This window comes from Microtus ochrogaster, chromosome 1, assembly GCF_000317375.1.
Source record: "Microtus ochrogaster isolate Prairie Vole_2 chromosome 1, MicOch1.0, whole genome shotgun sequence".
NCBI lineage: Eukaryota > Metazoa > Chordata > Mammalia > Rodentia > Cricetidae > Microtus > Microtus ochrogaster.
The window spans coordinates 59,687,725-59,715,521 of record NC_022009.1 but is presented as its reverse complement, the minus strand read 5'-3'; the positions used below and the strand labels follow the sequence as shown (position 1 = coordinate 59,715,521).

Genomic DNA, 27,797 nt, shown 5'->3' with positions numbered 1-27,797 from the left:
CTCCTCCTCCTCCTCCTCCTCTTCCTCCATTTTCTCCTCTTCCTATTCTCCCTTCTTTCCTCCTCCCCCCCTTGCTCCTTACATGCTTTTAGATCTAGTTGTAACATGTATGACAGCTTGGGAGTCACCAGTGAGTGCTCTTAGTTAACACCTTCCCCAAAGGCGTTTCAGACAGGTGCATCTAAGACTCCCCAAGGTGTTCCATACCCTTTTAGAAAAAAAAATTCTGAGAACTTGGATAGAGTTACTATTGTAGGATTTTGTTTAGTGTTGGGAACTAAACTCAGAACCTCAGAAATACTAGCAAATGTGCACCCATTGAGCTATCCCAGTCTTTGATGTAGTTTCGTGTTTCTGTTTCTGAGATACAGGTGTCATTTCTGAATACTTATTCTAAAAGTCACCTTTTTGTCTAAGACCCAGTGAGTGTTCCAGTGGCTTCTAAGAATTGCTAGGAACTGGAATTCTATGTAAGCAGTCAGTATATATTTCTGCCTAGGGAAATGGTAGACAGTTGATTTTAAGTTTTTATCAAGAACACTGTTTCCCAATTTGTGGAAATCTGTAGTGTTTTTTATCCACACGTTAAGCAGCCTTTAAAGCTATTTGTAGTATTGTATCGTAACTTATGAGCAAATTGCGCTTTCTTTTTCTTTCAAACATTTTCCTTTCTCCTGAGAAAGAAATGGAAACCACGTTGGTCTGGAAGTGTAGAATTTAGTTCTAGAATGGACAGTGGGTTTGTTAAAAGCTGAACTTCTTGTTTTCCATCTTTACAGAAAGATCCTTCAGCCTTCACGGTTTGTACTCGAAACCATCCTCTGTTTTCTTATTTCATGGTTATGAAGACATATGCTATTCTAAAACTTTTAAGTAAAATAATTTAATTGTAAAAGATTTGCATCAACATTTGCTTTCTTTTCATTAGTGTCCACTAATTATACAGAACAAAGGTTTCATTAGGACATTTTCATACTTGCCTGTAACATATTTGTCATGTTCTTTTTCAATTGCAAAAGTAGTTCACAAACAACGTGGTCATTCAGTAAGTAAAACACAATAATTCGCATTTCTGAAAAGTCATGTTGTGGTTTCTGAAGCTGTCTGCTCCGCTTGCTTCTGTTAAGGTTTTCTGGGAGTTTTTACTATTCTTAAACACTGAAGACCTCACCCAGGTTAGTTCACTCCCTAAGAGTTTGTGGAACATTACGTTTTCTGAGAATTTTTCTTTCTAGAACACATAATTGTGCTTTGGGTGTGTATTTGGCCCAACAGAAATTAACCATTTAATTAAATATGTAATATATGTGATCTCGTCTTCTGCTTCTCTGCCATTTATTTATTATTGTTATACTAAATATATTTGCATAACAAGAATAAATCTAAATTGGGATGTGTGGTCACGTTTTAATCCTGATTGAAATTGGCCTTTCAGATGAAGATGCTGCCCGACATCAGAACCATCGACACCGGGCTTTAGCTGAGAAGGACCTGATTGTTTCCATGGGGGTTTGGGGAGTAGCAGAACCAAACACAGGGTAGCAACTTCCGCATAGAGTGTTCAGCAGCAGCTCAGCTTTTTCAAAAGCCTCCTTTTTTTTTTTCACAAGATGCTAAAAGGGTGTTCAAAAAAGATGAAAGCTACATGATTAAACTGAAGCGCGCCGTAATGTGGAAGCGGTAGTTTATGTTACACAGTCTATACACTCGGAGCCAATCACCCTGTATTGTGTCTGACTGGTTTATGGTGGCTGAAAGTTTCCTGGCCAGAAAGGACCTCGTAAAATTAGTTCTTATTAGAAAGAAAAATATGAATGGCTGCAAAATTTGGAGACAGGCTGATTTTAGTCCTGTCTAATGGCACAAATAAATAATCAGCGGGATGGTTCTTATCTAATTGGGAGGGAGAGGAGTCAAGTGGAAGTTTGTCTCTAGAAATTCCTCATGGAAAGGGTTCCCAACAGGCTAGCCTTTGAATTCTTCCAACAGACCGTTCTCTGAATTCATGTTTTGAGGAAGGCTAATGGAGTTCTGTGTGTATGCTTGAAATGTAAAAATAATGTTAAATGAAAGAACATGACAGAATGTGAGCCGTGTCCTAGTATGGTCACGTTAGGTATGAGGTGGTGTCCTGTGATGTGGGGCAAAGCCTGTGACATCCTCAAGCATGGTGACCTATGCGCGTGCAGGCCAACTCGTCTGCTTCCTTTCTGCAGCACAGCCACACTGGTTTTTTTGGAATTTTAGGAGATCTTCCAATTGTTGGAATTCTTTTATCTTAATTTTTTTGGGTAAGAAAGCCTGTAGTTGTTTGTTCATACCCTGCAGTAGTGTTTTCATACATAAGATTTGTTCAGTTTCATCTCGGACATCCTGTGTTACAATCACATATTAATAATCCTGCAGTATGAGTCAGTTACCAGTACCGCCTATGACTAGGGTTATCATTTAGGTTAAAAGATAAAATATGAAACCATGTTAGTATATTACTATGGAGAGAGTTAACAGGCCTGAGTTCTTAAGTTGGGGTAACAGCAAACTAGGAGCTAAACCCCCATTCAACAAAAGCATGACCAGATACCCATACCACAAAACACCACACAGATATAACTCCAGATAGCTCAACACAAACAACACGAAGAACTAAGATAAGTGTCCTTCAGAAATCAGCACCCTATGGTAATATTCCCTGAGAAAAACAACTCAGCTGATATATAAGACAATGCCTTCAAAATAGCAATTATAAATATACAAGGAACTCAAAAATATGAGTGTCTGAATGAAGGCCGTGATACATTAACAGTTGAAAGAATAAAAACAATTAAGATATGAAAATCTCTGAAGAAAAGTCACACTGAAATAAAACTAACAAAACTCAAGAAGTCAAACAAAAATCTCTCAGGAAAGTCTCACCAACAGATTGGGTCATGTGAAAAACACAGTAGCAGGACTTGAAGATGAAATGCTAAATCTAAAAATAAAAAGTCCAGGCACCTGAGACCCCATGAAAACACCAAAACTATGGATAATAGGTTTACCAGGAGGAAAACTCTTGGCCAAAGGTTCCCTGAATTTTGAATCTAAACACCCCAACTTTTTCTTATTAGTTCTGTAGAATTCTGCATTGGCATGCCGATAGGTTACTCTTGTAAACCCAGCTCTGTTAGGCAAGCTTCCCCAGGATAGTCACACAGTTGAAACTGGTAGTCCAGAATGGCATCTACAAAGAATCTAAACATCCCTGGAGTGAAATAAAAGCAGTTTAATTGTTTATATACAAATGACTGCCCCTTCTAGTGAGAGAGTCTTAATACTCTCGCTCGAATCTCAGTACTGTGAGAAACAAGCAAGCATTGCTTGCACGGGACTTAGCTTCTCTGATGTATTTTTATGGAGAGACTGTGTAATTTCCATTGGTAAGACAAACAGTCCAGTGGCTCACAAACAGTGTCAGTATCTATGGCTTCAGTCAGTCTTTATAGAAGCAAGTGAAAGGCGAGGCAGTGCCTTTACAGGGTGACAGTTTTAACAACAAAGTATCTCTGTGCCTTTACAGGGTAGCAGTTTTAACCACAAAGTATCTTCAAGGAGATCAACTTTGAAAGTTAGGCCAGCCACCTGCAATCTAAAAGCTGAGTTTAGTGGTACCTACTCGATTTTAGATGTTTATAACATAGCCATAAAAATACTCCCCAACCCAAAGTCAAGACTAGCAAGACTTTGAAAACAAAATTTGCCAGATAGGATTTCAGTTTTTATTATGTAATCCAAGAGGAACAGAAATAGAAGGCTTAGGGCATGGTTTTATGGAAAACCTTAAAACAAACAAAGCCCATTTGTTCATGAGTCTCATGCTATGAGGTAGTGTCCCATAAATTAGAGAAAAAGAAGGCCATGGGAAGGCAGGGAGAAGTGGGCATCTGGAATGTTCTGTTAGTGGGAGGGACTGGTTCTTACTTATTCTTACAAGTACACTTAATCTTCAGGCGCCTGCTTTCATTTCCGTTCTGTTTACTGGCTCATTGATGTTCTATAGACTCTTCCTTGCCTCCCTGTGATGTCTTGGGTGCAAAATTCTTGTCTGTACTTTTCTCTGGGCTAATTCCCAGTTCTTGCTCTCAATCCAATCCCTATGTGTTTGGAGGTGATAGGAGAAAGTCAGATCAGTACATATTTGCTGAACGTGTTAACAGACAACTTGAACACCTTTCAGGCATCGTCATAGGGGTGATGCATCTAACAAATCCCACTGCAGTTACATCTAGGTGGGGTGGGGGAACATCTGGCCATTATGGAGAAACAGAGGGGTTCTGCCAGAGAAGACGGGGATCACAGAAGGCTTCTATGTCTTCAGATGATCTTCAGGTCCATGGACTCAGGAGTAGGTTTCTATAACGCCATGCTGCTGAAATGCCCAGGGATACAGACCAGGGGCTTAGCCGTTTGACTCCTCCAAGCTGAGAGCTTTAAGTACACTCATGCATCACGATGTAAACTGCCAGTATCCTGCTTTCAGTTCACCTCTGCATCCAAAAAGGTGAATGGGGCAGTATCTGGGGTACCCGCCAACAGTGATGACATAGGGTAGATGACCTGAGATGACCTGGCGTGAAGTTCTGGAACAGCCTTTGCGATTGGCAACATGCTTTCTTGTATGTCTCTGCTCTGCAGAATGTCAGCGTTGACCATGCGAGGATGCTCTTCTAGAGCGTGGATGTTTAGTGTGACAAGCATGTGCATTTTCCACCAGTGTTTGCACTTCCCATTAGCATGGTTATTTTATAAATTGGGCAGGCAATGTCATTGCTTCCTCCTTGTATTATCTTGCTCTGGCTCATGCTTTAATAGTTTTTATAAAGTTTATTGCCCCCTGCTGCTCAATATCTTTGTATGCTGTGTGGAGTTCTTCGCCTCCTGCCGGGGTGCAGTTTAATGGATTATTTTTCAATGAGAATGCTATGATTTCTACAGCCTGCCCACAGAGATGGTTATTTCAGTACAGAGTGTGTTGTTGTCTATCCCCCTGCCCATTTGTGAGCCCACGTGTCATCCTTACTCGGGCCCGAGTGTCCCAGGCACTGGCTGGCTGAGCTCTTGCATGTTTAATCCCCTACCTCTTCTCATCTTCGCTGTGGATCTCTGTCCTCCGTTCCACTCCAGACAGTTTGTTTGGCTTTCACGTCAACACCTGTACGTTTGCTGTGCATTGAAATTACGCAAATATCCACTTGGCTGCTAGTGTTCTGTGGTTCAGTCAGTGAGTCCACACCTCCCTAGCGCAGGCTTTGTGGGGCGATCGAACAACATTAGGTTTTTAATCCAGCGAAGGTATGTGAAGGTATGTGTCCCCAAGTTTGTCTTGAGGGCGTTTTCATTCATTCCTGCCTTAATTTCTTTTCTTTGTGTTCACCCTTGCAGTATTGCCCTACTTGGGCTAATTTCACCCCATGCATTTTCTTTTAAAGTGATTTCTCACCCCCTCCTCTCTTCACACACCATGTCACTCCAGGGTGGCACCCGGATTAACGGATGCAAGTGCTCCCAAGGGAGACCTCAGGTTTGCGAAGCTTCGGAAATAGTTTTCAGCAAATCAACTTCGTGGAAGTTTTAAATGTCTCAACAGTGAGACACTGTCTTGGAATATGCTACTCAATGTCTTGTCCGTGGTTTAAGAAATCACCAGCTGTGTGAGCTCAGTTACTTCTGGTTGCAAATGATAGAACATGAGACCTAATTATTTCATGTCAGTGAAGCCCCTGGGTAGGCAGTTCTGATGACCAGGACCACAGTCCTTTGTTTTGCTGCCTGGTGTGTCCATTGCGTTTGCCCCTTAAGATTTATCACCTCCTGAAGAAACATGTTTCCTGGAAACTTCATGTGTTTTGTTGGTATAACTTGACCATGCTCCCATGCTTAGAATGAGCCCAAAAGATGTGGACATAGAATTGTTATGGATGATTTCAAGTCAATTTGTATTTTCTTAGAAATGAGCATATCACTTATAAAATAGAACCAAGGTTTTTGCTGTACTGGCGGTAGCTTTTATCAAACAGCAGGGAAAGCAAAGCAAAGCAAAACAGAACCAAAACCCTGGTTGCTTTTGTGTGGAGATGCAAATTAATCAGCTGGAAGACTTCAGTCATAAACAAGAAGGGTTGGGTTTGTGCACAGCCATCCTCTAGTTCCCAACGCTAATCTAAATGGTAAAAGTGGAACTTACTTCATCTTAGAACTGTCAGCATCTCCATTTATCAATGAGTCCTACAGAATACAGGAACTTGTGATTTCATTTTTCGACAGAGCTCTTTCAACACGGTGGCACTCTTTTATGAACATACAAGAGCCATGGTGCAGCTCCTTCTGGAGCATTCTCTAAGTTCCATTGGCAGCAGCTTCAGGCCAGAAGCTTTCGCTTTCCAGACAAACAGGGGGCATGTCTCTTTGTTGCTGATCATCTCCTCAGTGTCCACTGAGTCTCCAGCATAAAGTGGATGATTGGTCCATTTTCATCATAAATAAATGCCCTTAGGAATATGGGATAGTATCCTACACCCTAGTGTTTAGCTCACCTATGTAGTTCCTTGAAATAGTAAAACCAACTTTCCATCCTGTAGCTCCTTTCATAGCAGACCGAGTATATGTTTTCACGGCACTTTTCTTCAGTCAGTGATCAGTTCCCTGGGCAGGCTGTGAGCCCAGGCTAACTTCCCTTCATGCCACTATCACGTCCTGGAAGGAAGAGTCACAGGTTTAGTGTGACGCCTGCGTGACTCTGTGAAGTCAGGTATTGCCTAGTTCTCACTTCTTCCGAGGTACACATGGGAAAGCAGAATGCCCAGGACAGTGAAGGTGAGCAGAGAAAGCACTGGAAGAAATCGTGTACAACTTCTGATGCAATTCCTTTTTTCTTCCCCTCTTATTTGTCCAAGTAGTTAAGGAAAATGTTATGGGAGAGGTGTGGTGAGGGGCGTGGCAGTGGAACATGTATACCCATATTTCTCCAAGAGGAGCATTGGGGATGACTAATTTTTTTTCGACAGTACAACACAGCAAGCTAAAATAAACATACACTTAGCACAGGCATACACTCTCTTCTCAACTTAGCCCTTCCAAGATGGAGCTTTCCCAAAAGATGTGAGCCAAGTATGAACAGCGAGGGCATGGGAAGATCTGGCTTCCAGAGCATAGACATCAGATCACTGTTGGTACTCACTTGCAGATGCAATTTATAAATATAATTCAGAAGATTCCAGTCATGGATGTTATGAAAGCTTTCTATTGTGATCCTAGGCAAAACATTGTGATGCCAGAAAGGGGCCAGGTTTTAGGAAAACTCGTAGCTGACTGGGAAGCAAAGGCAGCTTCCTCTTAAAGCTCAAAGGTGTGAGAGGTCAAGAGCCCCTTATCCGTATCTTTCACCTTAGTGTGCGCCATGTATAGTGCATGAAAGAAAGGAAATTGACATCCTTGAGGTTAGCTTCCTTCTCTTGCATCCACAGAACCCAGGTTAGCCAGTGGAAGAATATAGAACTCAGGAAGCTTTTATTATTCCTCCTGAAATAGATGAGCCCCTGTAACCAGCCTAAGGATGAATGTGCAGGTTAGGACCCACCCTGCCCTCTGCTAGGGCCGTGAGTTTCCCTCTGGTGTTTACATCTCCACTAAACACTTAAATAGCAGACTCTTGTATGGGGTTTCCTCGTGGAATCTCATTTCATTCTTCGCTAGCCACTCTTGGTCGCTTGGAATTGGTCATCCTCGTCTTCACTTGTTTACAGAAGGACTCCGAGACATACAGAAATGCTGGGCCAGGGTCATCTCAGCTGTGATCTCTGGCCTCCTGAAAACAGGGATCCATTGGAATGCGTTTCAAACAACACTGTGCAATTTGCTGTGTGGAAAGCCAGCACCTTCTTTCCTGGGGGAAAATAATGTAAACAAAACTCTAGTTGTTGGGGTTTTCACAGACCTGTGTCTACTCATAAAGGAACCAGTAACACAATTGGCCATGATTTCATGCTTCCGACTTCCTGGGACCAAGGTGTCTGATGGTCTTCAGGCAGGGGAGGGGATATCTTCACCTTTGCTTAGCACGAGTATGGTGCTGGGAAACCTTCTGAAATCGGATGAAATTCTAAGGCTATTTTCTCATCGGTGTGATTTCTCCTTCACTCGCCAGGGATGCTTCATGGGGCTCAGAGGAGCACAGCTCTCCTAAGGTATTCCGCATCCCCATCCTAATTCTATTGCGGATGATAAGGGAAGTAAGACCCCCTCATTATCCTGGAAGAATTCCATGTTCAAAAATGATCTTTGCCTCTACATTATCAGAATTCCAATCCTGTTGGCATAGCTCCATGCCCCTGGGGATTAAAGGGGAAGCAAGCTGGTGACATCGATTCATGCCGCTGTGTGAGCTAAGATTTCTTTTTTTTTTCTATACAGAAAATTTACTTTCTAACAAGTATGTTTGCTAAATCAGGTACCTACTGGCATTTAGGGTTATAAGTATGAACAATCACAATAAAGAAAATTTCAAACGAGGTCTAGAGTGTAGGCTGGAAGGAACAGTCTGGAATATATTTGAAGAGCTCAGAACAAGACAAGATGTCTTCCAACTATCCCTGCTGCCTGGGTGTGGGGGGGGGGTCACTTGATGATGCCGGATTGACAGGGTTTGCATGAACTAAATTCAGATTGACAGGTAGTCTGAGCCAAGAGAATAGCATAACAACGACCCTAGAAGGCTAGTCAGGAGCAGCCTGTCCTCCTGAGAGATCACCGATTCTCCAGAGTTCTTCTCCAGTAGGAGAGGAATAGATGGGAAATCAGCTCCTGAGTGTAGCATGGCCACGCTTTGCATCCTTGAATTCCCACAACAGCCCTCTCTGCAGACACTTTGGAGAGGAGAAAAGCAAGGCTTGGCAGGACAGAGCAGGTTGCCTAAAGCCTCAGTCAGCAAATAGCAGATTCGTGGCTGCAATTTCAATCTGCCTGCTTCTTCTAGAGCCCAAACTCTCTCTCTCCCCTGCAGTGTGGGGCCCCTCAGTGTGGGCAAAAGTGAGGGTGAAGAGGAAGGGACCAGTGGACAACATAGGCCCAGGTCAGTTCTAAGCTGGCATTATGTGTAGATAGATACAGTTCTCTAAACTCCGTGTTGATACAGAAGCTATTGATGCCAGTTGTCATGAAGATAACAGCATGATTTAGCAGACCTTCTGAGGAGAGAGGGCTAGTAATGGCATACCTCATTTGGAAACTATTAGTACAAATGACTTATTTTTAGCCAAATTTAGGTCATTTAGAAACAGTGAGATACAGTTTTGAAAAATGGATCTTGTTTTGTGTGTTTTCTTACAAGTGAAATGTAGCCAGATTCCTTTGTAAACATCCCCAGGTTCAGATAGTAGCTCACTATTTCCACTCGCTCCTGGGCCCAGGGGCCATGCCCAGGCCTCGGTGCCTCTTTGTGTCTCTGCAGTTGCACAATGAGTGTCATGCATACCATTTTGATATGCTTTATCTGTTTCGAGGCGCATGCCCTTTGTTCAGACAGGAGGTATTCAGAATTCCACTTTAAATTTTTTAATTATTATTTCACATATTGCAAGTTCCGTACATGTGTGTATGTTGTGCATGCAATGGCTTACATGTAGTAGTCAGGGGAAAGCAGGGGCAGGTGCTGCCTTCCTTACCATGTGGATTCTTAGGGTAAGACTCAGGTCTTCAGGTGTGGTAGTCGGCGCCTTTACCAGCTGGGCTCTCTCACTGGCCCCCAGAATTCTGTTTTTGTTTTGGGAGAGAGATAGAGTTGGGTGTCTCTAAAGGGGCACAATCAAGAGTCAGACCCTGCTGCCTGCCAGCCTGGGTCCCTGCCTGTGCGCTCTGCAGCCGATGGTGCTTTTGCTTGTTTTCTCTTATTGCCCGTGAGCACTGTTTTTGTTTGCTCATTTGTTGTTATTTAAGACAGGATTTCTCTGTAGCAGCTCTGGCTGTCCTGGGCTGCTCTCGAACTCACAGAGAGCCAGCTGCCTCTGCCTTCCATGTCTGGGATTAAACCATGTGCCACCGCCACCCGGCTCCCATGATCACCTTTAACCAAGAGTAACTACTAGAAACTAATGTATGAGTGTTCTTGGGGGAGTGTTGCTCAAGCAGGTTGGGAGCATTTTTTTTTTTCAGTAAAATGCATTTTGGGAATTATCTGTCACTTCTCTCATCAAGGAGCCATGTCTGGTTCTGATTAGGCAAGATGCTGATTAGAAAGAAACTGCCTTCGTGTTCTGTAGGGCTCCCTGCTCTTTCCCAACATTTTCCCTACCTCTTCCTTCCTCTCCCCTGTGTTGCCATTGACACCCCATGTGTTCGTTCTCTCTCTCTCTCTCCTTCCCTCCCCCACTCCCCCCTACTCTCCTCCAGTATCTCAGATTCAGGGCCTCATGACTCTCATGAATACTAGTCATATGCTCAAGCCCCCCCTAGCCATGTTCCCTGACCCTTGGTTAAGACTTTAGTCAAAAGGGAAACTTTACCCCCTGCCTTGTTTATACTGCTCAAACACCAGATTTATTCAGACATGGAACTCAGAAGATGGGATCCTAAATTAAGGCTGGGCTACTAAGACCACAAGTATTATCAGCTGCTTTCCATAGTAAAATGACTTTGTTCACTTGTATTAGTGAAGTAACTTAAATACTCTTGGCTCTGCATCTCCTCCATGGCTCTTTGTCCGTGAATTCATCCAAAGGCAGAACAAAACTATTTGAAAACCATTTGTGTCAGTCACAACCATGTAAGGTCCCTCCTTGTCATCCTCTAAATGGCACAGTGTTTACGTCTTAGTGAGTGCAGGTAACTGAGATGGGACTTAAAGCATACAGGAGCATGCGTGAAGATTGGGCATCGGTACTGCCCATGTTATAGAAGGGCATCCTGCCAAATGTTTATACCTAAGAGGTCCCTGAATCTGGCGATACACCTTGGATGCCCAGTCCACCTGTGCATGCAGCTGAGCTCAATGACAGCCTCCTGTCATTGACACACTGACTGACACATCCCCCGGCCAGCACAGCCAGACCAACCAGTGGGGCTTTTGTTTATTTTCGGATGCCTCTCATGTTCAAATTCTAAGTGGTGGCTTTTCATCATTAAAGAGGTTTGCAAACATCATTATAATATTATTTTTTTTGCCCATAACCTATTTTTTTTTTGGTTTGTTTGAAAACTGTTCTGATTGGAGATGTTTCCGTTCACTGTCATTGGCCAGTCAACTTGGTTAGTTATGGAGCCAAATCACTTTCTGTGGCATGAGTCACTGGCGATTAGACTCCTTTTGAGTGGAACTGCTCTCGTCCTTCTCCCTCACTGGTGGGAAGATGAGCTTGCTGTGTTGGACTCCAGCACAAAGGGAGAGAGGACGCTGGTGGGGTAACTGGAGGGGACAGCTTGCTAGCCTTTTGTACGGTGTCTGAGCTGAGCGGATGAAGGACCAGCTTTGCCGCAGCAAGAGAGAGGCGTTGACCCTTTTGGTAGGAAAATCTCTCAGCCTGGGTCCTTTGCCACATGACCGCCTGTAGGAAAGCGTGAAGCCAGTGTTTACTGCTGGTTCTTGGGTGTTAAACAGCCCTCTCCTGCTTTTTATTGAGCCATTAATTGCACTTAATGCAGCTGCATTCCTCATCCGCTTGGCTAGGCTCTGAAAATTAAGTAGAAGATACTTTGTTATAAAATCACGGTGATGAGCTCTGGTGGGACAGGGTCTGTTAAGTTTGAAATCACCTCAGGCCATTTCTAGAGGACTTCTTCAAATATTTCACATCTATAAAAGCTTGTTACTAGATAAATAGTCATGGTGGGCGTTAGAGCAGACAGAAAGAAAGTCGTTTCTCTCCTCCGTGCCTCTCTGGATAAAATATGGATGTCTTGAATATTTGAGAATAGTGTTTGTTTTTCCCAGTCTTCTCTGCCTCAAGTGTTTGCTGCCTCTCAACTTTTAGCTGCAGGTAAGCGAACTCGGGTTCAGGGCTTCACACCCCAGCTATGTACAGAGAGGCGCCTGTTTCCTTTTCTTCTGAATTTAATTCATACACAGAACTAGAATAAATCCAGGACCACCCTCTGGGTGTACATAAATTGGTTCGAGACAGGGTCACACCTCTAAGCACAAAAGCGCTGAAGAGACAGCTGTAACTATTAGCCAATTAGTTTAATGTTTCTACTGCCATTCAGGGCCTGAAACAGATTCTAGGAACTGGTTAGAAGATGCTTAAATGGCAGCCGCTTCCCCCAGCGTGCCTGGCCTAGGTGACTGGCTGCGGTAATACTTTGTGGCTAATAAAATTTCAGATGGCCTAATTTACCGGGTAGCTTTACCAAAACATCCAAGTAATTCCTCCGTACTCATTAGGGACCAGTCCAGAACGTGGTCCCTCAGGACTGATTTGCTAACGCTCTCGGGATCAGCTTCACTGAGCTTCAGATGGGTTCTGAAGCCCCGGCACCAATCAGGTGGAGGATCCTCAGTGGGTTTAGTGCAGCAATTTATCTGAGTTTTGTAGTTAAAGTTTGAGCATGAGGTAATTAGAGCCCTCCACGCTTGAAATTCATGAACCTTATTCCCTCTTTAATAGACTCCATGCGAGCTTTCCGAGCTCTAGTTGACTGACATATAAGGAGACTTGGTTAAAAATGGAGCTTAAAAAAAAAAATACCCGTTTGCATAAAATATAATAATAAAAATCTAATTCACAATCACTTAATTTTTTTTATTTTTTAACTTCTACATGTGTCAGTGGAGTTTTCTACTGCTTTTGCCCTAGCCTAGTCATCCCTTTAGAAAGATTTGCTAGTCAGTGTTCAAATAGGCACAGGCAAGCAATGCCACATCTACTCTGCAGACGGGCCAGGCAACTAACGAGAGATGACCAGTTATGGTCCACCTACAGGGGATGGGATGCTTGGTCTACTTGGTTTGTTCTACTGTGTATTTTTTGGGACAGAAACTAGAAGCCAGCCTTTGGGCTGTGATCATGTTTGTGCAGTAGGGGTGTTTACACACTGACACACACACTCAAAAACACACACTTACACACTAAGTGAGGTGATTGAGTTAAGACACCCAGTGCCCACCATCTTTAACTTTTGGGAATGACATTGTAAGTGGGAAATTTTAAGTATGTGTATAAATGTAACACATGACCATCTGTGTATATACATGTGTGTACACCCCCCAAACAATCACAGATCCCAGCTTCACCTTTACTTTCAAGAAAGGTTATTTTGCTAAAGATCCGTAGCAGAATGTCAGGGATACTCTATCTCTAATAACCATTTTGCTGTTCCTATTTGTGACAAAGGCTAGGATGTGTGATTGATGCTTTAAAATCTACAGGGTTTTTTTTTTTCAAAAATATATATGGGTCGCTTTTTAAGTGATAAGTGGACATACACCTTTGTAGACAAAAGGAGTTGAAATAGTGAGCGCATCCTAAGCACAGAGTCAGGTCTAGTAGGCACTTTGCACACTATAGCTCATTTCATTATTTAACAAAATGCTAAAATGGAAAATATTAAGTTTATATTTCTGGTTACCATATCTCTGTGAGATTTTTTTTCCTAATTGGTTTGTTGTCACACAGAACATAGTAAATACAAGGAAGGTGCTGTTTATGCATAAGCACACAGGTAGCTTTCTTTAATTCTTCTTATCAAAAGCCTTTATCTGCAAGCAATATTATTTGCTCTAGGGAGATTGAACAGTCAGATAGAGCTGTCGTCTCTTTGTTAGGTATGTGCTGGAGAACTGTCACCAACCCTGGCTTGTGACCTTGCTATAACTGTTTTGACAGGGTATTAGTGTGTCAGTATACAGAGTGGAGAAGCCAAGACTGGGCTATCGAGAGCCTTATCTGGGCTCACTAACTCAGACAGTAGAGCTGTTAGGAGAAATGAAGCTAAGGTTCATGACTTGAAGAATCGGGCTTTTTATGAATTACAGCTGCCTCAACGCTTTCAGTACTCCTAGCAGATTGTAAGTATGGATTAATGAAAGCTTCAAGGTCCTCTAGAGGTATTGCGGGGGTCGGAGCTAAACCTTGGTTGGCACTATGGGAGCGTGTCCTAGAAAATGAAGTCAGTACACAGTTGAACAATCGTAAGGTGTCACACAGCTAATTTCTTCCCAACTGTGGGTGGACGTCTGGAGAGGCTGTAAGCGAAGAAAAAAACCAGTTAGTGTGAGGACAGTGGTCAGTGAGAGTTCACTGGATTCAGGAAGCCCCAGAGCAGGCTGTGTAGAGAGAACTGGGGGAGACGAAAGGGAGAAGCCAGCCTTGCTTCCTGATGATGAGCGTGGATTCTAGATCCTTGTGTTGTTTAGCCTTCAAGTGGAAGAACTTCTGAGACTGGGCTCTCTTTTGGAATGACTAGGCCACTACACTAGGGAACGTTGCTTTTGTAGATTCCAGTGTGTGTGTGTGTGTGTGTGTGTGTGTGTGTTTGAAATTAAATCTAGCAGTGTGTTGCCTGTTTGTCAGTTTCCATAAACCCCAAGGAGTGTTGCCATTTCTGTAGATGGTTTTGCTTCTCTATCTTATAACTTTGGCTATTTTTTTCTTTTTCTCTCAGGATGGTAATAGTCTAGTCACTTTAATTTCTTTATTATTTCTTCATTATTTACAGTATGTACAGGCTTGGTGGGGCATGTTTGAACATATGTGCACATGCATGTATGTGGAGGCCAGAGTTGACACCTCCTGCTGTTACTCCTTACCTTACTTTTTGAGAAAATGTCACTCACCAAACCTGACCTCACTGATTTGGACAGACAGGCTCCTAAAGACTTCCAAGGACCTGCTTACCTCTTCAGTGGTAAGACTAAAGATGTGTGCTGCTCTGTCTAGCTTTTTATGCGGGTGTTAGGGACATGAGCTCCACCCCATCCTGGCTCTTATGCGGCAGGTACTTTATTGTTACCTGTCTTAGGGGATGATGTTTGCTACTTCAGGCCCCTAGAACTCATTCTTTAATCTATTTGTCCCAAAACAATCTTCGCCCTGCCTGTTAAATACCTCAGAACGTAAGGCTTCTTCTACAGTCTTGCTGACTTCTCAGGGCAGCCTCTCCACATCCTGCCTGCTCAGCTTTGCGATAGCATTGTTTTCAGCCTTGTACACATACCCTCCGGACCCCTCTCCTCATAGTCCAGGCCCCCCACCGCCCAGTCCTGCTCAGACTTTCTGGGGGTATCCCCATGACTGTGGGAAGGCTGGGATGTCCTTTGCAATATTTGTGAGGCGATCTGTGCCTGCAGTGGCAGACAGATGCCCCCTGACGATTTTTTCCCTGTGTTTGAATCTCCCGCATCGTAGTCACTTTTTCCTTTCTTTGTATACAACCCTCGCTCTGCCTGCCTCTCCCGAGAAAAACATGGCTTGTTGGCCTGGAAATACTTGTGACCATTTGTAACCCAACTACTTCTTATGTTTTTGTCTTTAATTTCACTGAAGGTGGATGTTCCTTCTCCTGGACTCTACCAAGTCCCCATTCCCACCTAGGCTTTATATGCATTGAGGAGGCTGTCTCCTTGTCATATTTTGGAACAAGCTACTCAAATGCTGGGACCTTTAAGATTTGCTCTCCTTTTAGCTGGACACTAGTACCATGTTGCTACTTGAATATTATATTCTCGTAGGGGTCTTCCCTGGCCTCCCCACCTCTTCGTACCTGTCTCTTATACAAGTGTTTATGTATTATGATTGCTTTTGTGGTCTGGCTTCCACCCAAGAGTCCAGAGCCATTCATTCAATCTTTGGTGGCCTACTGCCTGGCATCTAGTAGGCCTTCAGTATGCGCTTCCATGAGCGACTGGCTTATCGTCTTACCAACTGACGACATGCCTGGCGCGGAGCAAATCCTCAATAAAGGTATGTGAGAAGAATCAGCATGGTGACATAAATTCCCATGTTCAAGCCCACCACACCGAGGAGACCTTTGACCTCTGGAGAGGGAAGCAAGACAGCTGGAGGATGACTAAAAGTGACCGGCTAGTGGCAAAGTCCATTCTCATCAGAAGTCTAGTTCTGTTGCTCAGTTGATGACTAAAAATGACTGGCTAGTGGCAAAGTCCATTCTCATCCGAAGTCTAGTTCTGTTGCTCAGTTGGGAATAAAAATGACTGGCTAGTGGCAAAGTCCATTCTCATCAGAATTCTAGTTCTGTTGCTCAGTTGGGAGTTTTGGCAAGTGGTGCAGATTCTTTTTCAGAAAACGCTGATTGATTGCACAGTTGTCCCCACTTCATTTGCAAACCTTCATTATCTCTTTTTCCTTTCCTCCCTCTGTCTGCATTTAGAAGGGGCGGAGCTGCGTATAATTCCACAAGGCAATTTTTGTGAATAAACCCCCTAACTGGCTGCGTCGCTCAGTCCCCCAGTCTCTGTGCAGAATACAAGTGTCTGCTTTCGCTGCCGACGCTGCCTCCGAGCCTCCTTGCATTCATTCATTTGGTTCCTTGCTCATTCATCCAGGGAATCAGTTATTCAGCCCTGCTGGTGGTGCAGGGTGGATGTGAATACTTGGTTCTTGTCAGAAGCAAGAGTTCTTGACCTGGGATCTATGGGCTGGCTTTCTCTGGAAGTTTCTACGACCAAATGTACAGAAGCTTTATGTTTTAATTTTGTGTGTGCAAGAGGGTTTACTCAAACCTCTTTCTTATTCAGAGAAAGAAACATTAGAAACCTAAAGACCCGAGGTCAGCCTGAATCTAAGCAACAGATGAAATTTTCTTAATCTATTTCCTGGGAGTGATGAATACCCTTATGTATCCGCCCGTGCTGCCCTGGTTCCAAGCCTGTCTTGTGCCTGTTGACAGAGCCACGTGCTCCAGATGGTGTCCAGCTCTCTCCTTGCCTTTTAAACTTCGCTCAACTTATTTGGAGATTCTGGAAATCTGTGGGTCTTCTGTTCATCAAACTCTTACTTGGTTTCCAATGATCACGCTGCAGTCTTTGTTTATGTGGAATCCGAGGGGAGGTGGCGGGAGGGAAGTACTGTTTGGTGTTTCTAGCAGTGTGGCCCTATACATGCGTTTACCTCATCAAATTATGTCGGAGGCATTCAGCATCATAAAACACATGCCAATTACTGCTGGAACCAGGCATGAGTGAATCCTTCCAAGGAAAACTCAGTGGGCAGTTGCTGACACTTGGAGAATTGCTGCTGGCTCTGTGCCCAAGTGTGTGGGAAATGTTTGTGCTGGTTTGAGGCCCTGATTGCAGTTGGCTCCACAGGGTGTGTGGTGACACTGTAGCTATGACATCATGCTTTGGGAAAGGTGGGAGCTGGTGACAACATACCAGAAAACTTCCTACTCTTCCCGTTGAATTAAGGATAAAGATAGTGAGCAGATTGTCTTCAGCCCTGGCCTCTGCTTTAAGTAGGGAGAAGTGAGCATTGTGAGCTGAGCACTGCCCGTGGGGTGGGAATCCTGCTGGGGAGTGTTCATTTATTCACTTTTTATTTTGTTCCTTCTGTGCTCTGGGCCTCATTCTGTCTGCTGGAGTTTTAATAATACAGCCCAAATCCTCTGGCTTGTGACGACGGTAAGAGCTGGTGAAGGGACAGATACTATACAAATAAATTCCAGGAAGATTAAAGTTGGGTGGGGCACATCGTAACACCTCCCAGTTGCTATGAGAGGCATGGACTGTTATTCAACAGAAAAGAAATAGAGGTTCGTGGGGCCCAATTTCTTGGTAAGGCCCAGCTAATTTGGGATACACAGAGTTTAACACTGAATTTGATTGACTCCAGAGCACAAATCCTTTCTTTTGTTCAAAGCTGCCTCCCCCTCCCGGTTAATATGAGCCCCCTCTGTAGGCAGAGCAGGCAGGCAGCCTCTAGAAATGAGTCAGCCATTCCATATAAGGTACCTGAGTCAACCCTGTGCTACTCAGACTTCCCAGGCAGTCTGGGAAGTGACTCAGTGGCCTTATCCAGCACTGAGCTGAAATGCCACGGTGGGAACGTGTGCTCCGGAGACTCCGGTGGGAGCAGCGGTGTGGGACTGAAGTAGAAGGTAAAACAGGGGAGTTAGGGTTGTCCCCCAGCCCTGAGCACACAGTGGTCCTTCTGGAGGAGGTGTGGCCGTGACTGTTGAGCTGCAGGGCTGAGTCCTAAGAAGGCTGGGGTGTCTGTAGTAGAGAGCCAATGCTGCAGGTGTCTGATGGCCGGACAGTCCCTTGGTGATGGAGCTTGCTGAAAACGACACGGAGCTACAAGGTGATGTGGCCCCAGCCTGGCCTGGAGAGCTGCTGCCATTGTGTCTGACAGTGAGCCCCAGAGGCCTGACCACTGTAGGTATCTGTCATGTGACCTTGCTGCAGGCTTTTCTGAGGAGTTACCCAAGATGAGAGGCCTCTCTAAACTACAGCCTGATGATCGTACATGAAAGCCGAGTACATTCTGCCAGGAGGGCATGAAGGCCTGGAGCCGTCCCCATGACCCATATGTTCTCCCAACACATGTGTCAGGTCCTGAGTCAGCCGACTGTCTGTCTCCCAGAGAGGCTCAAGGTGTATTTGCTGCAGTATCAGAGAGCCAGAATAAATGGGCTCGTGTGGTCCTGCTAAGTTCATATGCAATAAAATGCAAGACTCACTGTATCTCTGGGAATCTACTGGGAGGAATTGATTGTTGGTTTGACTGATTTTTTTTTACCTTGTGTTTACTTTGTAATGAAAATTAAGAAACTCTAAAGTCTACCATTGTATGAAGGAATTTAATTGTTAATTCTAATCCATGCAAAACCAAGTTTATGAAGCCAACCCAGACACACTTTGGTTTCTTTTAAGTAATTCTGGACTAAAGACCTTGGTAAATAGTACCATGTGTGGATTGTGTATGGTATTTATTTTCATTACACATTTAAGTTGTTTTAAAATAATTAGGAAAGCAAAATTGGATTGATTGAGTAATAAGTACAATTTACCAACAAGGTCTTCTTAGAATTTGTAGCAATTACTTTGGGAGTCTTAAGATAAAGCATGATCTTGAGCCAGGCTATGGAGGTTCATGCCTTTAATCCCAGCACTTGGGAGGCAGAGGCAGACGGTTCTCTTGAGTTTGAGACCAGCCTGGTCTACAGTAAGAGTTCCAGAGCAGCCAGGACTTACACAGAGAAACCCTGTTTCAAAACATAAAGCAAAACAAAACAAAATAAACAAGCAAACAAAAACATGATCTTGAAGGGTTGCTCCTCTCTCATATCCTCTGGCATCTCTGAAGGAACCTATCATGTTCCTCACTCCCTGAGGCTCCGCCCAGCTGTGGGCCATGCCTGTGTCTGCCTGAGGATATGTTCTCAGAGACGTTGATGGTGAAGGATACCCTCAGGTGCTGGCTGTCCAAACACTTCTTCAGCCACTGCCTTGAGAAGTCCATCGTTAAGGGATATCCTAGATCCTCCAATCAAATGCTAACCACCTTGTAAGTGATTGCTTGACGACCTTACAATGGGTGTTTCACGTAGGAATTCCCAGATTGTAATGCAAAGGCCATTTTGTCATCCATTAGCGATGGAGGGTGCAATGCCTACCCAGGAGCTCTTATTTCATCCCGTGGAAATGGAAACTGAAGTGGGGGAAGTTGAATGTTTTAACGGGATCCTTCCCACTGCAATGAAGCTGTAATTTGTTGAAGACCAAGTACATGAAAACCTGGTGAGGAAAGATTGGGGATTTGGATGCCTTTTCACACTTCACACCGTGCCATTTTGAAACAGAGAATTGCAAACAATTTTGCAAACATCGCAGGAATCCAGTCAGTTCCTAAAGTGAGAAGCAGAAGTATTTGCCTCACTTAACCAGACCTCCTGAATGCATGCACTTCCCTGGTGCTGTGGTAGTTCGGGGCCAAGCATGCGTGGTTTCTTCCCCCCAGTTCAGCACCCCGTTTGTAAGCACTAAGACTTTCTGTCCTATATATATATATATCATCCGTGATTCTTCCAAGGTACTCAACCCAACCTTAAATTTCCCCAATGCATTCAATCTATACTTCACAAGGGGGAGAAATTTAAATGTGTTGCATCAGAGGACTTTCCAATTAGCACAAGACTGCTTAAAGTTTCAGTTATTTCCTTGAATTAACTGCCTCTTTTTCCTGGATTGATAGCACTTGATAACGTGTGATAGGTTCTGGGATTCAGATTAGGAACTTTAAAAAAGTTTATTAAAATGTGGATTTAACAATAAGTTCCAGCATGTAGGGGAGGTTTCTTCTTGTAATCATTTTTAAAATCTCTAGATTATTTATTTTATTTCATTTTATGTACATGAGTATTTGTCCTATATGTACACATGTGTACCCCATATATGCCCGGTGCCAGTGAAGGCCAGAAGACGGCATCAGATCCTCTGGAACTGGAGTTACAGATGGTTTTAAGCCACCCTGTGGGTGCTGGGAATCAAATATATGTTTGATTCTCAATTAGGAACATTAACTGAGATTCTTCAAGGGAAATTCTTTTTCTGTCCTTAGCAGCCCTGGAAAGACTCGTTAAGCATTCTTCCCTCCATCCTCTCCCAAACTCTGACTTTGCTGAGCCCAAGTGCTCAGGGAATGAGGTCTGCAGATGCCTTTAAATTTGTTCTTTAGCCCACCTTTTCCCCAATCTCGGTGTAGAAACAGAGATTGCTCCATGCATGAAGGATTCAGATGGCTGCATGCATGGTGGCCAGGCACAAAGCTTGCCTTTCTCCAGGTGGAAGGGTCCATTCTTAAGATATTAGCAGTCGAACGTAAGGGCAGCATTGACCTTGGGCACTGGATCACTTACTTAGGAGATGGGCTGAGATCAACTTCCAATGAGCTTCTTGTCAACCAGGGCCTACTTTTCCCTGTGTGACATTCTTCACGGTGGAAGACCTTTCTCCTTTCTTGACTGAACCCTATGTTTGGCAACAGGCTCTCTGCAGCTCTCTGCCTGGGGTTGCCCCGTGCATTATGAACTGTGCTAGTAAGGGCCCTGCATGCAGAGGGCTAGGAAGGAAAAGGGCAAAACAGGCCTCAAGGCAACCAGAGCCCATGACTTCTCGCCTTTCATTATGTGTGTCTACTGAGCTGTCCTGTTTCTACTTCTAATGGATCCTTCCATGGCAAGTTGACCTTTTGGCTGAATAGGTCAAACTCCTACTGAGTGTTAATCCCAAGCCTTCCTCACTTTCTCCCTGGGGGCATGGAGCACCAGTTCAGAACATGACTGGGCAGGTGGGGTATATTTTTGAAAGACGATTTTTTGTTGTTGTTGTTGCTGCTGTTGCTACACAGAATCAATTCTTAGAGCTCACCATGTATGTTTATAACAGGGTCCAGAGTACAATATTTTGGCTGACATTCTTGAGGGGCAAAGCTAATTTACTTAAGTCTGTGTTTGAAACTGGTTTCCCTGAATGCCCTCTTCCTTCTGATGAGAGCTAGGCCGAGTGCCTCATCCTCACAGCTTCTTATACTTGTGGATTTCTGAAACCTAAGACCAGGATTTCCTAGGCTGATTTCTTTGGAAAAGAATGTTTTCCCCTGTACTTGTCTGCCTTTAAAAAGCCCTAACTCTGGGTGCTGCCTTTTTAGCTTGCATAAAATGTGAGAGAGGGCGCTTTTGAAGGATAATTTTGTGCTGGGACTTGTCTTCGGCAACAGATTTTCTCGTATTTGTTTACTGAGCCCCAATACTAGTCTCCATTCCCTAGTTAGAGGTTTTCAGCATCCAGTGGGCGCTTAGCAGATGGTGGCTAGAGTTTAAAATTGAATTATATGGTGTGCTTGCTTTCCTTGAGTAGTTTGTGTATGCCATTCAAACGACCCATCTCTCTCTTGTGAGATAGTGGCAATCTCCACAGGCAATGGAAAGTAGACTCCATTTATTTATAATGTCCTGCTTATGGGTGGTTTTATTAACTTAGTACTCTTTCAATTTTGAAAGTAGTCACTTAACTAAATAAACCGATAAATGAAGTATATCAGCAGGTGGGATGGGAAAAAAAAAACCTAGTATCTACCTTGATACCGTTGTGTGGGAGCTACCAAATGAGCTTGGAAAGTGTAACCTTTTAGAAGAGAAGTTACTCTTCTTTTTTTATGTTCATAAAGCATTGAGGTCATGCCTTTTAGTTCCTCTTGGCATTAATGATACTATGCACACTCAGTGACATTAATGCAGAAAAAACAAAATAACTGTTTCCATTGTCCCAGTGATAGAAGCCTACCTTTTCTCAGAATGCCGAGTACCAAAGGAGATGTGCAGAAGCCCATATTTAACATCTATCCAGTTACCCATAGTGCCAGAGTTAAAGCAGGGCTCCTACCAGAGATGTAATGGGCTCCTGTTTAACATATTTATGTGGGTTGTAAAATTAGGAGCTGTCATTACAGCCCCACATCACCTGCATAAGTGCAAAACAGATAAATCAAGAGAAGTTCCAGTGTCATAAAAACGCCATTGAGGAGAATAGCATGTAACCACTTACAGGATACTGGGATATTATGCTAGTGCGTGCAGGATGCATGCAGAGGGCTCCGGAGGATTTGGAGAACAAAGAACAACTGCCTGGGTCAGAGTCAAGGATGCAAGACCTGATGAAGATCTCCATTTGTAGAGCCACCTGAGTCCTGGTGAAGGAGACTCGGGAAAAGAAAGGCCAGTGGAATCCAGGCTTGCAATACTTCCTGTGTGTTATTCAAGACAACTGTTTCTGGGCTTCTAGAAGCATTTGAGTTGCCATCTGTTGTTGCTAGTGCTTGCCATGTGGGCCTTCTAGTAAATAAAGGCTTCCTTAAGTTCCCTGGGAAGCAGGAGGGCTCTCTGAAGGCACTGGCTGGAGTGCTTTTAGTCTCACCTTATTGAGTTATTCCTAGAATAGTTTATGTGCTCTAAAGCCCAGCATCAATCCTTCTTTAAATGGCATGCAGTTATTTATTTTGAGCCTTGTAATCAAAAATCTCCCCCAAATTCTGAACTATTAATAAACTCCAAATCATAATTACTGCCTCAAAAAGGGAGTGGACATTTAGAAGTTTTTCAGCTCTCCTCTTCTCCCTCCTAAAAACCACCCATCCCCATAATCTTTAAAAAAAAAAAAGAGGCTGCAGATTTTATTCATGTGGGATCATTCACACCAAGCTACCATAATGTGCAATTAACACTCTAGCAACTGAAAACAGTATTCAGCAAGACAGCTGCATTATCAAAAATGCCAAAGGAGTTTTGAAGGGAGTAATGTGCGTGTTAGAATAGAAAATTAATCAGAAGCACATGCACACACATACACAGCAGTGCTACTTAAATGTATTTAAATATGAAAAAGTAAAATCCTATGTCTGCACCTATGATAAAGATTTATCTCAGCCGAGAAATGAGGTTCTTCTCATTTGAAAATGATTAGTTATATGTTTTACCTCTGAAGGAAACAGGGAGCTGGCTCTGGGGTTTCCAGCTGGAATATTCTTTAATAATCATCACTCTTCAGTTTATATTTTATAAATTTCCCCATTGAGAAAATATCGCTTTCTTTTTTTCTCTTGAGGCAGTAGTAGCACGTGGCTTTCATGTTACTTTCAACATACCTTTTGGATAGTTCCTCTCCGTAATTAGAGTAGGCTTCCTGGGTCTACACGGCACAACAGTCATGGGCATTGGTGTTGCTGCCCTACTCAGCTTTTGGTAGAAGTGATTGGTGTGGTCACCAAAATGAAGTGGCGCTCCTCCAGCACCATTCTGCAGAGCTGTCTGTCTACCAGCTGAAAGAGGGTTAGCTGTAAGAAAGCAAGGGCTTTTGACTTCGTTTTCATTTCGTACCTGGGAGTGAAGAAGCAGGCGGACATGGAGAACCTTTCTTATCTGAAATGTAGAAAATCTCTGAACATATCCTTTCCTAAGTCTCTGCAAAGCAAACACGTGTTTATGATTTTTGGGAACCTGGAAGAAAAAAATAGACACTCATAGCACAGCTAGCCGGCATTGCACACTTAAGATCCTGGAAAGAATGGACCCGCAATTCTGGGTTCTATCCAGGCTGTGTCTGAAGTGCACTTTCGTTATGAGGTCTCCTTGAGTGGCAGGTGCCAGCAAGGTGAATCTTGGAAAGGAGAACAGTGATGTTTGGCATCTCCAAACCAGAGACAGCCGCTGATGGAGATACATGCTGACCAGAGTCCATCTGAACCATGCTGGCTTCTAGAATAGTCACAAGAGTCCTCAGAGATATGAAAGTCACCCTTCTTGACACATCACACCAGTGTATGTGCCCCTTACCTGATTCCTTCTCAATTGTGATAACTTAAACATTAGAAAATACTAGATGCATCTTGTTTAGGATTCAAGAGTTTATCCTGCTCTGGCGTGGAATGGACGGTAGGGCTATTGCTATCAGTATTTTAAAACAGCAATGTCATAATGTATAGCAAAACTGTATCCATTGGTTCTGAAGAAATACAAAAATGTGTGTATTTTTGCCTCAGTATAAGATAAAATATCTAAAAGGTAAAATTTTAAGTCTGGGATGTTATGGGTTTTTGTTTGTTTGTTTGAAGTTTGAAGATACTTATATCCAGCCCAAACTTACACTTAGGTTCAAACAACCCAGAACTCAAACTGACAGTGGCTAGTGTTTCCTCCAGAAATCATTAGTGTTTAACAGAGTGGTAATGCAAATGGAGAGAGATTAGGCTGAAAGTTTGAAATCAGAGCTCCAACTTAATTATTTTTCTTCTTCTTCTTCTCTCTCTCTTTCTCTTTTCTTTCAAGTTATAGGTGCCCAGCGAAGGCGAAGTCCCAGCGCACTGGCCATCGAAGTATTTGAAGCACACCTGGGAAGCCACATTTTGCAGGTACCTCTCAAAAGAGAATCTTACCAAGAGAATCTCGTATTTGTTATCTTCTAACACATGTCTTTAATTTCAGATATGTATTGATTGTCATTATTTTATTTTGGGACCCACAAATTCTTAAGAATTTGTTCTTTTTCTTTTTCTTTTTCTTTTTAGAAAGCCATTCCTTGAGAGAGAATTAATGAGAAAGGGAGGGCAAGTATTATCTGTGGTGTAATCATTTAGGTGATTGCACTTAGTTGATGCACAGTGTGTAGTAGCGGGCTGTTCCCAGAGTGATCACGTGTGTGCTGTGTTTATGAGTGCTCATGTATGTGCTGAGCTACATATCGCTTTGCAAAGAGCAGAGTTGTGCCTTGAAAGTACTGTGGCATTTCCTTGTGTGTGTGTCGCCAAACTTCAGTTCATCGCTTGAGCTTGTATTTGTTAACTGCTTTCAGTCCTAATGTTTGCCTCTTCAAATTAGAAAACTGCGTTCGTGTGAATTTTTCAGCCTCTGTTTAAGTAAAGGGCTCTGATAATAATTGGTTTTGCTGGCACATTTCATGACAAACAATGGGAGAGGTGCGAGGATGCAGCTATGGTTCTTCAACACAGAGAAGATGCAGCCCCGGCTCAGCATCTGATTTATCAATCCTCTAATAATCTCTGGTCTCCACTGTCTGGGCTAATCTTTAGACTATGTTGCTATGCTTTCAAGATACTTACCCTTTCAGAGCCAAGGAAAGGAATAGCCAGAAGATAGCCCCAAGTAGCATTGGATCTAGAAAGTTATCCCCTAAATTTTATATATTAGGAATCCGCTCCGAGTTTCTTCTTGAGAAAAATCGGGGGCCATCACAGTTAATTCTCCAGACCCTTCACGGGTAGCTTGGGCATCCTGGCCACATGCATTCAAGGAAGTACTCTTGGTCTCCACCTAGGTCTGACAAGTCTACTGGGTCAAGTCAAGAAATGTGTTCTTCTTATAGGCCTCCTGTAAGAATTTTGTTGTGTGAAAAATCATAGCTCACAACTGAAAATGTAAGGCTCTGCAGCATCGTGCCTTAATTTTGCTTATGCTGTTTCTGATTTTCATTAATGACTGTTGTTATCCCAGAAGGGTGTTTCTTGATCCACCACGAAGAATGCTGCATTCACAATATTTAGAGTTTATCTGTACAGTGACTCCAGGTTCATTTTAACAATACAAAAAGGATCACATTTCTCCTTAGACCTCGTTTTTATCGTTTCTTTCCCACACACACTTTGTTCAGGATTGGGATCTCTGTTACACATTCTATACAGAATGGAACAGATATATTACTGTATTCACAGGACTGTGGCTAATTAGATTCTGCTATGTTCAGTCCTACACTTAGTCAGTGGGAGAGTAGTTCAGACAGTAAGCCAAGACTATTGCTTTCCGAGTTCAAAGTCCTCTGTGGGGGTGTAATTTAGAAGTTGTGAGAATTTAAAACTAATAGAAAATATAAGAGTTAAGATTGTGATTTGGTGTAAACACATCATATAGGGTGAGTACCCCAAATATCTGCTCAACACCATGCTTTATTTAGAGAATAGGGCCTTTACAGGGAGACTGTTCAGTTCTCAGTATTTTTGATTGGTTTATATTGTCCTTAGACACCATACTGTAAGGGAAGCCTGTATAGCTGAGTATCACTTGGGAAGAATCATGTTACATGAAGAACAGTGAAGAACCCAGAGAAATTGTTTGGAGAAGACATATCTTAGAGGGAACAGTACTGCCCTTTCTGTATATTGGAAGAACTCATTAAAGCAATACTATCCTGATACTGTCCTCAGAGTATAGTGGGGGGCGGGGGGGAGGAAATGAGTGCAGATTAAAGAAAAAAGGCCACTCTTTTACCATAAAGGTCTCAGATACACCTGACCATGTATGAATTATTTGGAGCTGTTGGCTTTAAGGGAATGTGTAGGTAGCTTGGTTAATATGCTTTCAAGAAAGCGAGATACTCAAGCATAGGTGAATTATAAGATCTTGAAATTGCCGTAGAAATGAGAACCTATGTGATCTGACTTTAGCCCAGTGATATTGGAGTGGAAGATCACCATAATTCTCTGTGTAGAATCTTATACTACTAGATATAGGGGTAGGCATAGCAAGAAGAGCCCTTGCCAAGCTCTCTCTCTCATTATCTGCCAGCTAGCAGGAAAACCCTTTCATCCACAGACTGCTGTCAGTATCACAGTCAACAAAGAATCAGGGTTGCAAAAGCTTTAAGATGACTTCATTCATTTTGTTTTGAAAAGATCTCTGATAGACCCATGGATTGGTGGAGTCTGGAGAGAAGTTCCTCTTTTCTTTCTGGCCCTTCCATCCCTTGCAAATAGTTGACAGACGCTCCATCCTTCAGATTATAGGTCTGATCTCTGACTTTATGGTTTATAGTAATTTACCATCTCACCAGAGTTTCAAACATTGAATAGAAACAGATGGGGCTGCTGTTTGCATCAGCTAACATTCATTTAAAGGAAGAAAATAAATAAATGATGCTTCATAAAATGAAAAACGTTAAAATGGTTGAGGATAGTGAGAATCTGAACTAACCTGGTTGTAATTTGTCCATAAGACATCAAAGATGGGATCTCAAAGTTGTTGATAAATGAGTAGTTTATTAGGTAGAGACAACAGAATAATATTCCAATCAAAGGCAACATGAGAGGCAAAGACATGCAGGCAAATAATCTTCGGTTTCATTTGAAGGACTGTCGTGGTGTTTGATATGATGGTCAGTTTACATGAGCAGGAAGGGCATGGGTGGGGAAGGTGGAGAAATCATACAAAGGGCGTGTTACGGGCCCACTGAGCTGACTTAGGTGGAGAAATCATACAAAGGGCATGTTACAGGCCCACTGAGCTGACTTAGGTGGAGAAATCATACAAAGGGTGTG

General features: G+C 43.1%; 1 protein-coding gene across 4 annotated transcripts in view; it reads left to right on the top strand.

The window, feature by feature from the left end:
• Positions 1-27,797, top strand: part of Npas3 (neuronal PAS domain protein 3) — an 817,920-nt gene that overhangs the window by 368,553 nt on the left and 421,570 nt on the right. For 2 of the 4 annotated variants that reach the window (XM_026781883.1, XM_026781890.1), the window contains one exon: positions 24,805-24,881. In XM_026781883.1, the coding sequence (XP_026637684.1) occupies positions 24,805-24,881 (77 nt within the window). Of the gene's footprint in view, positions 1-24,798; positions 24,882-27,797 lie in introns of all 4 variants that reach the window. The other 2 variants (XM_013347258.2, XM_026781886.1) reach the window with 1 other exon arrangement.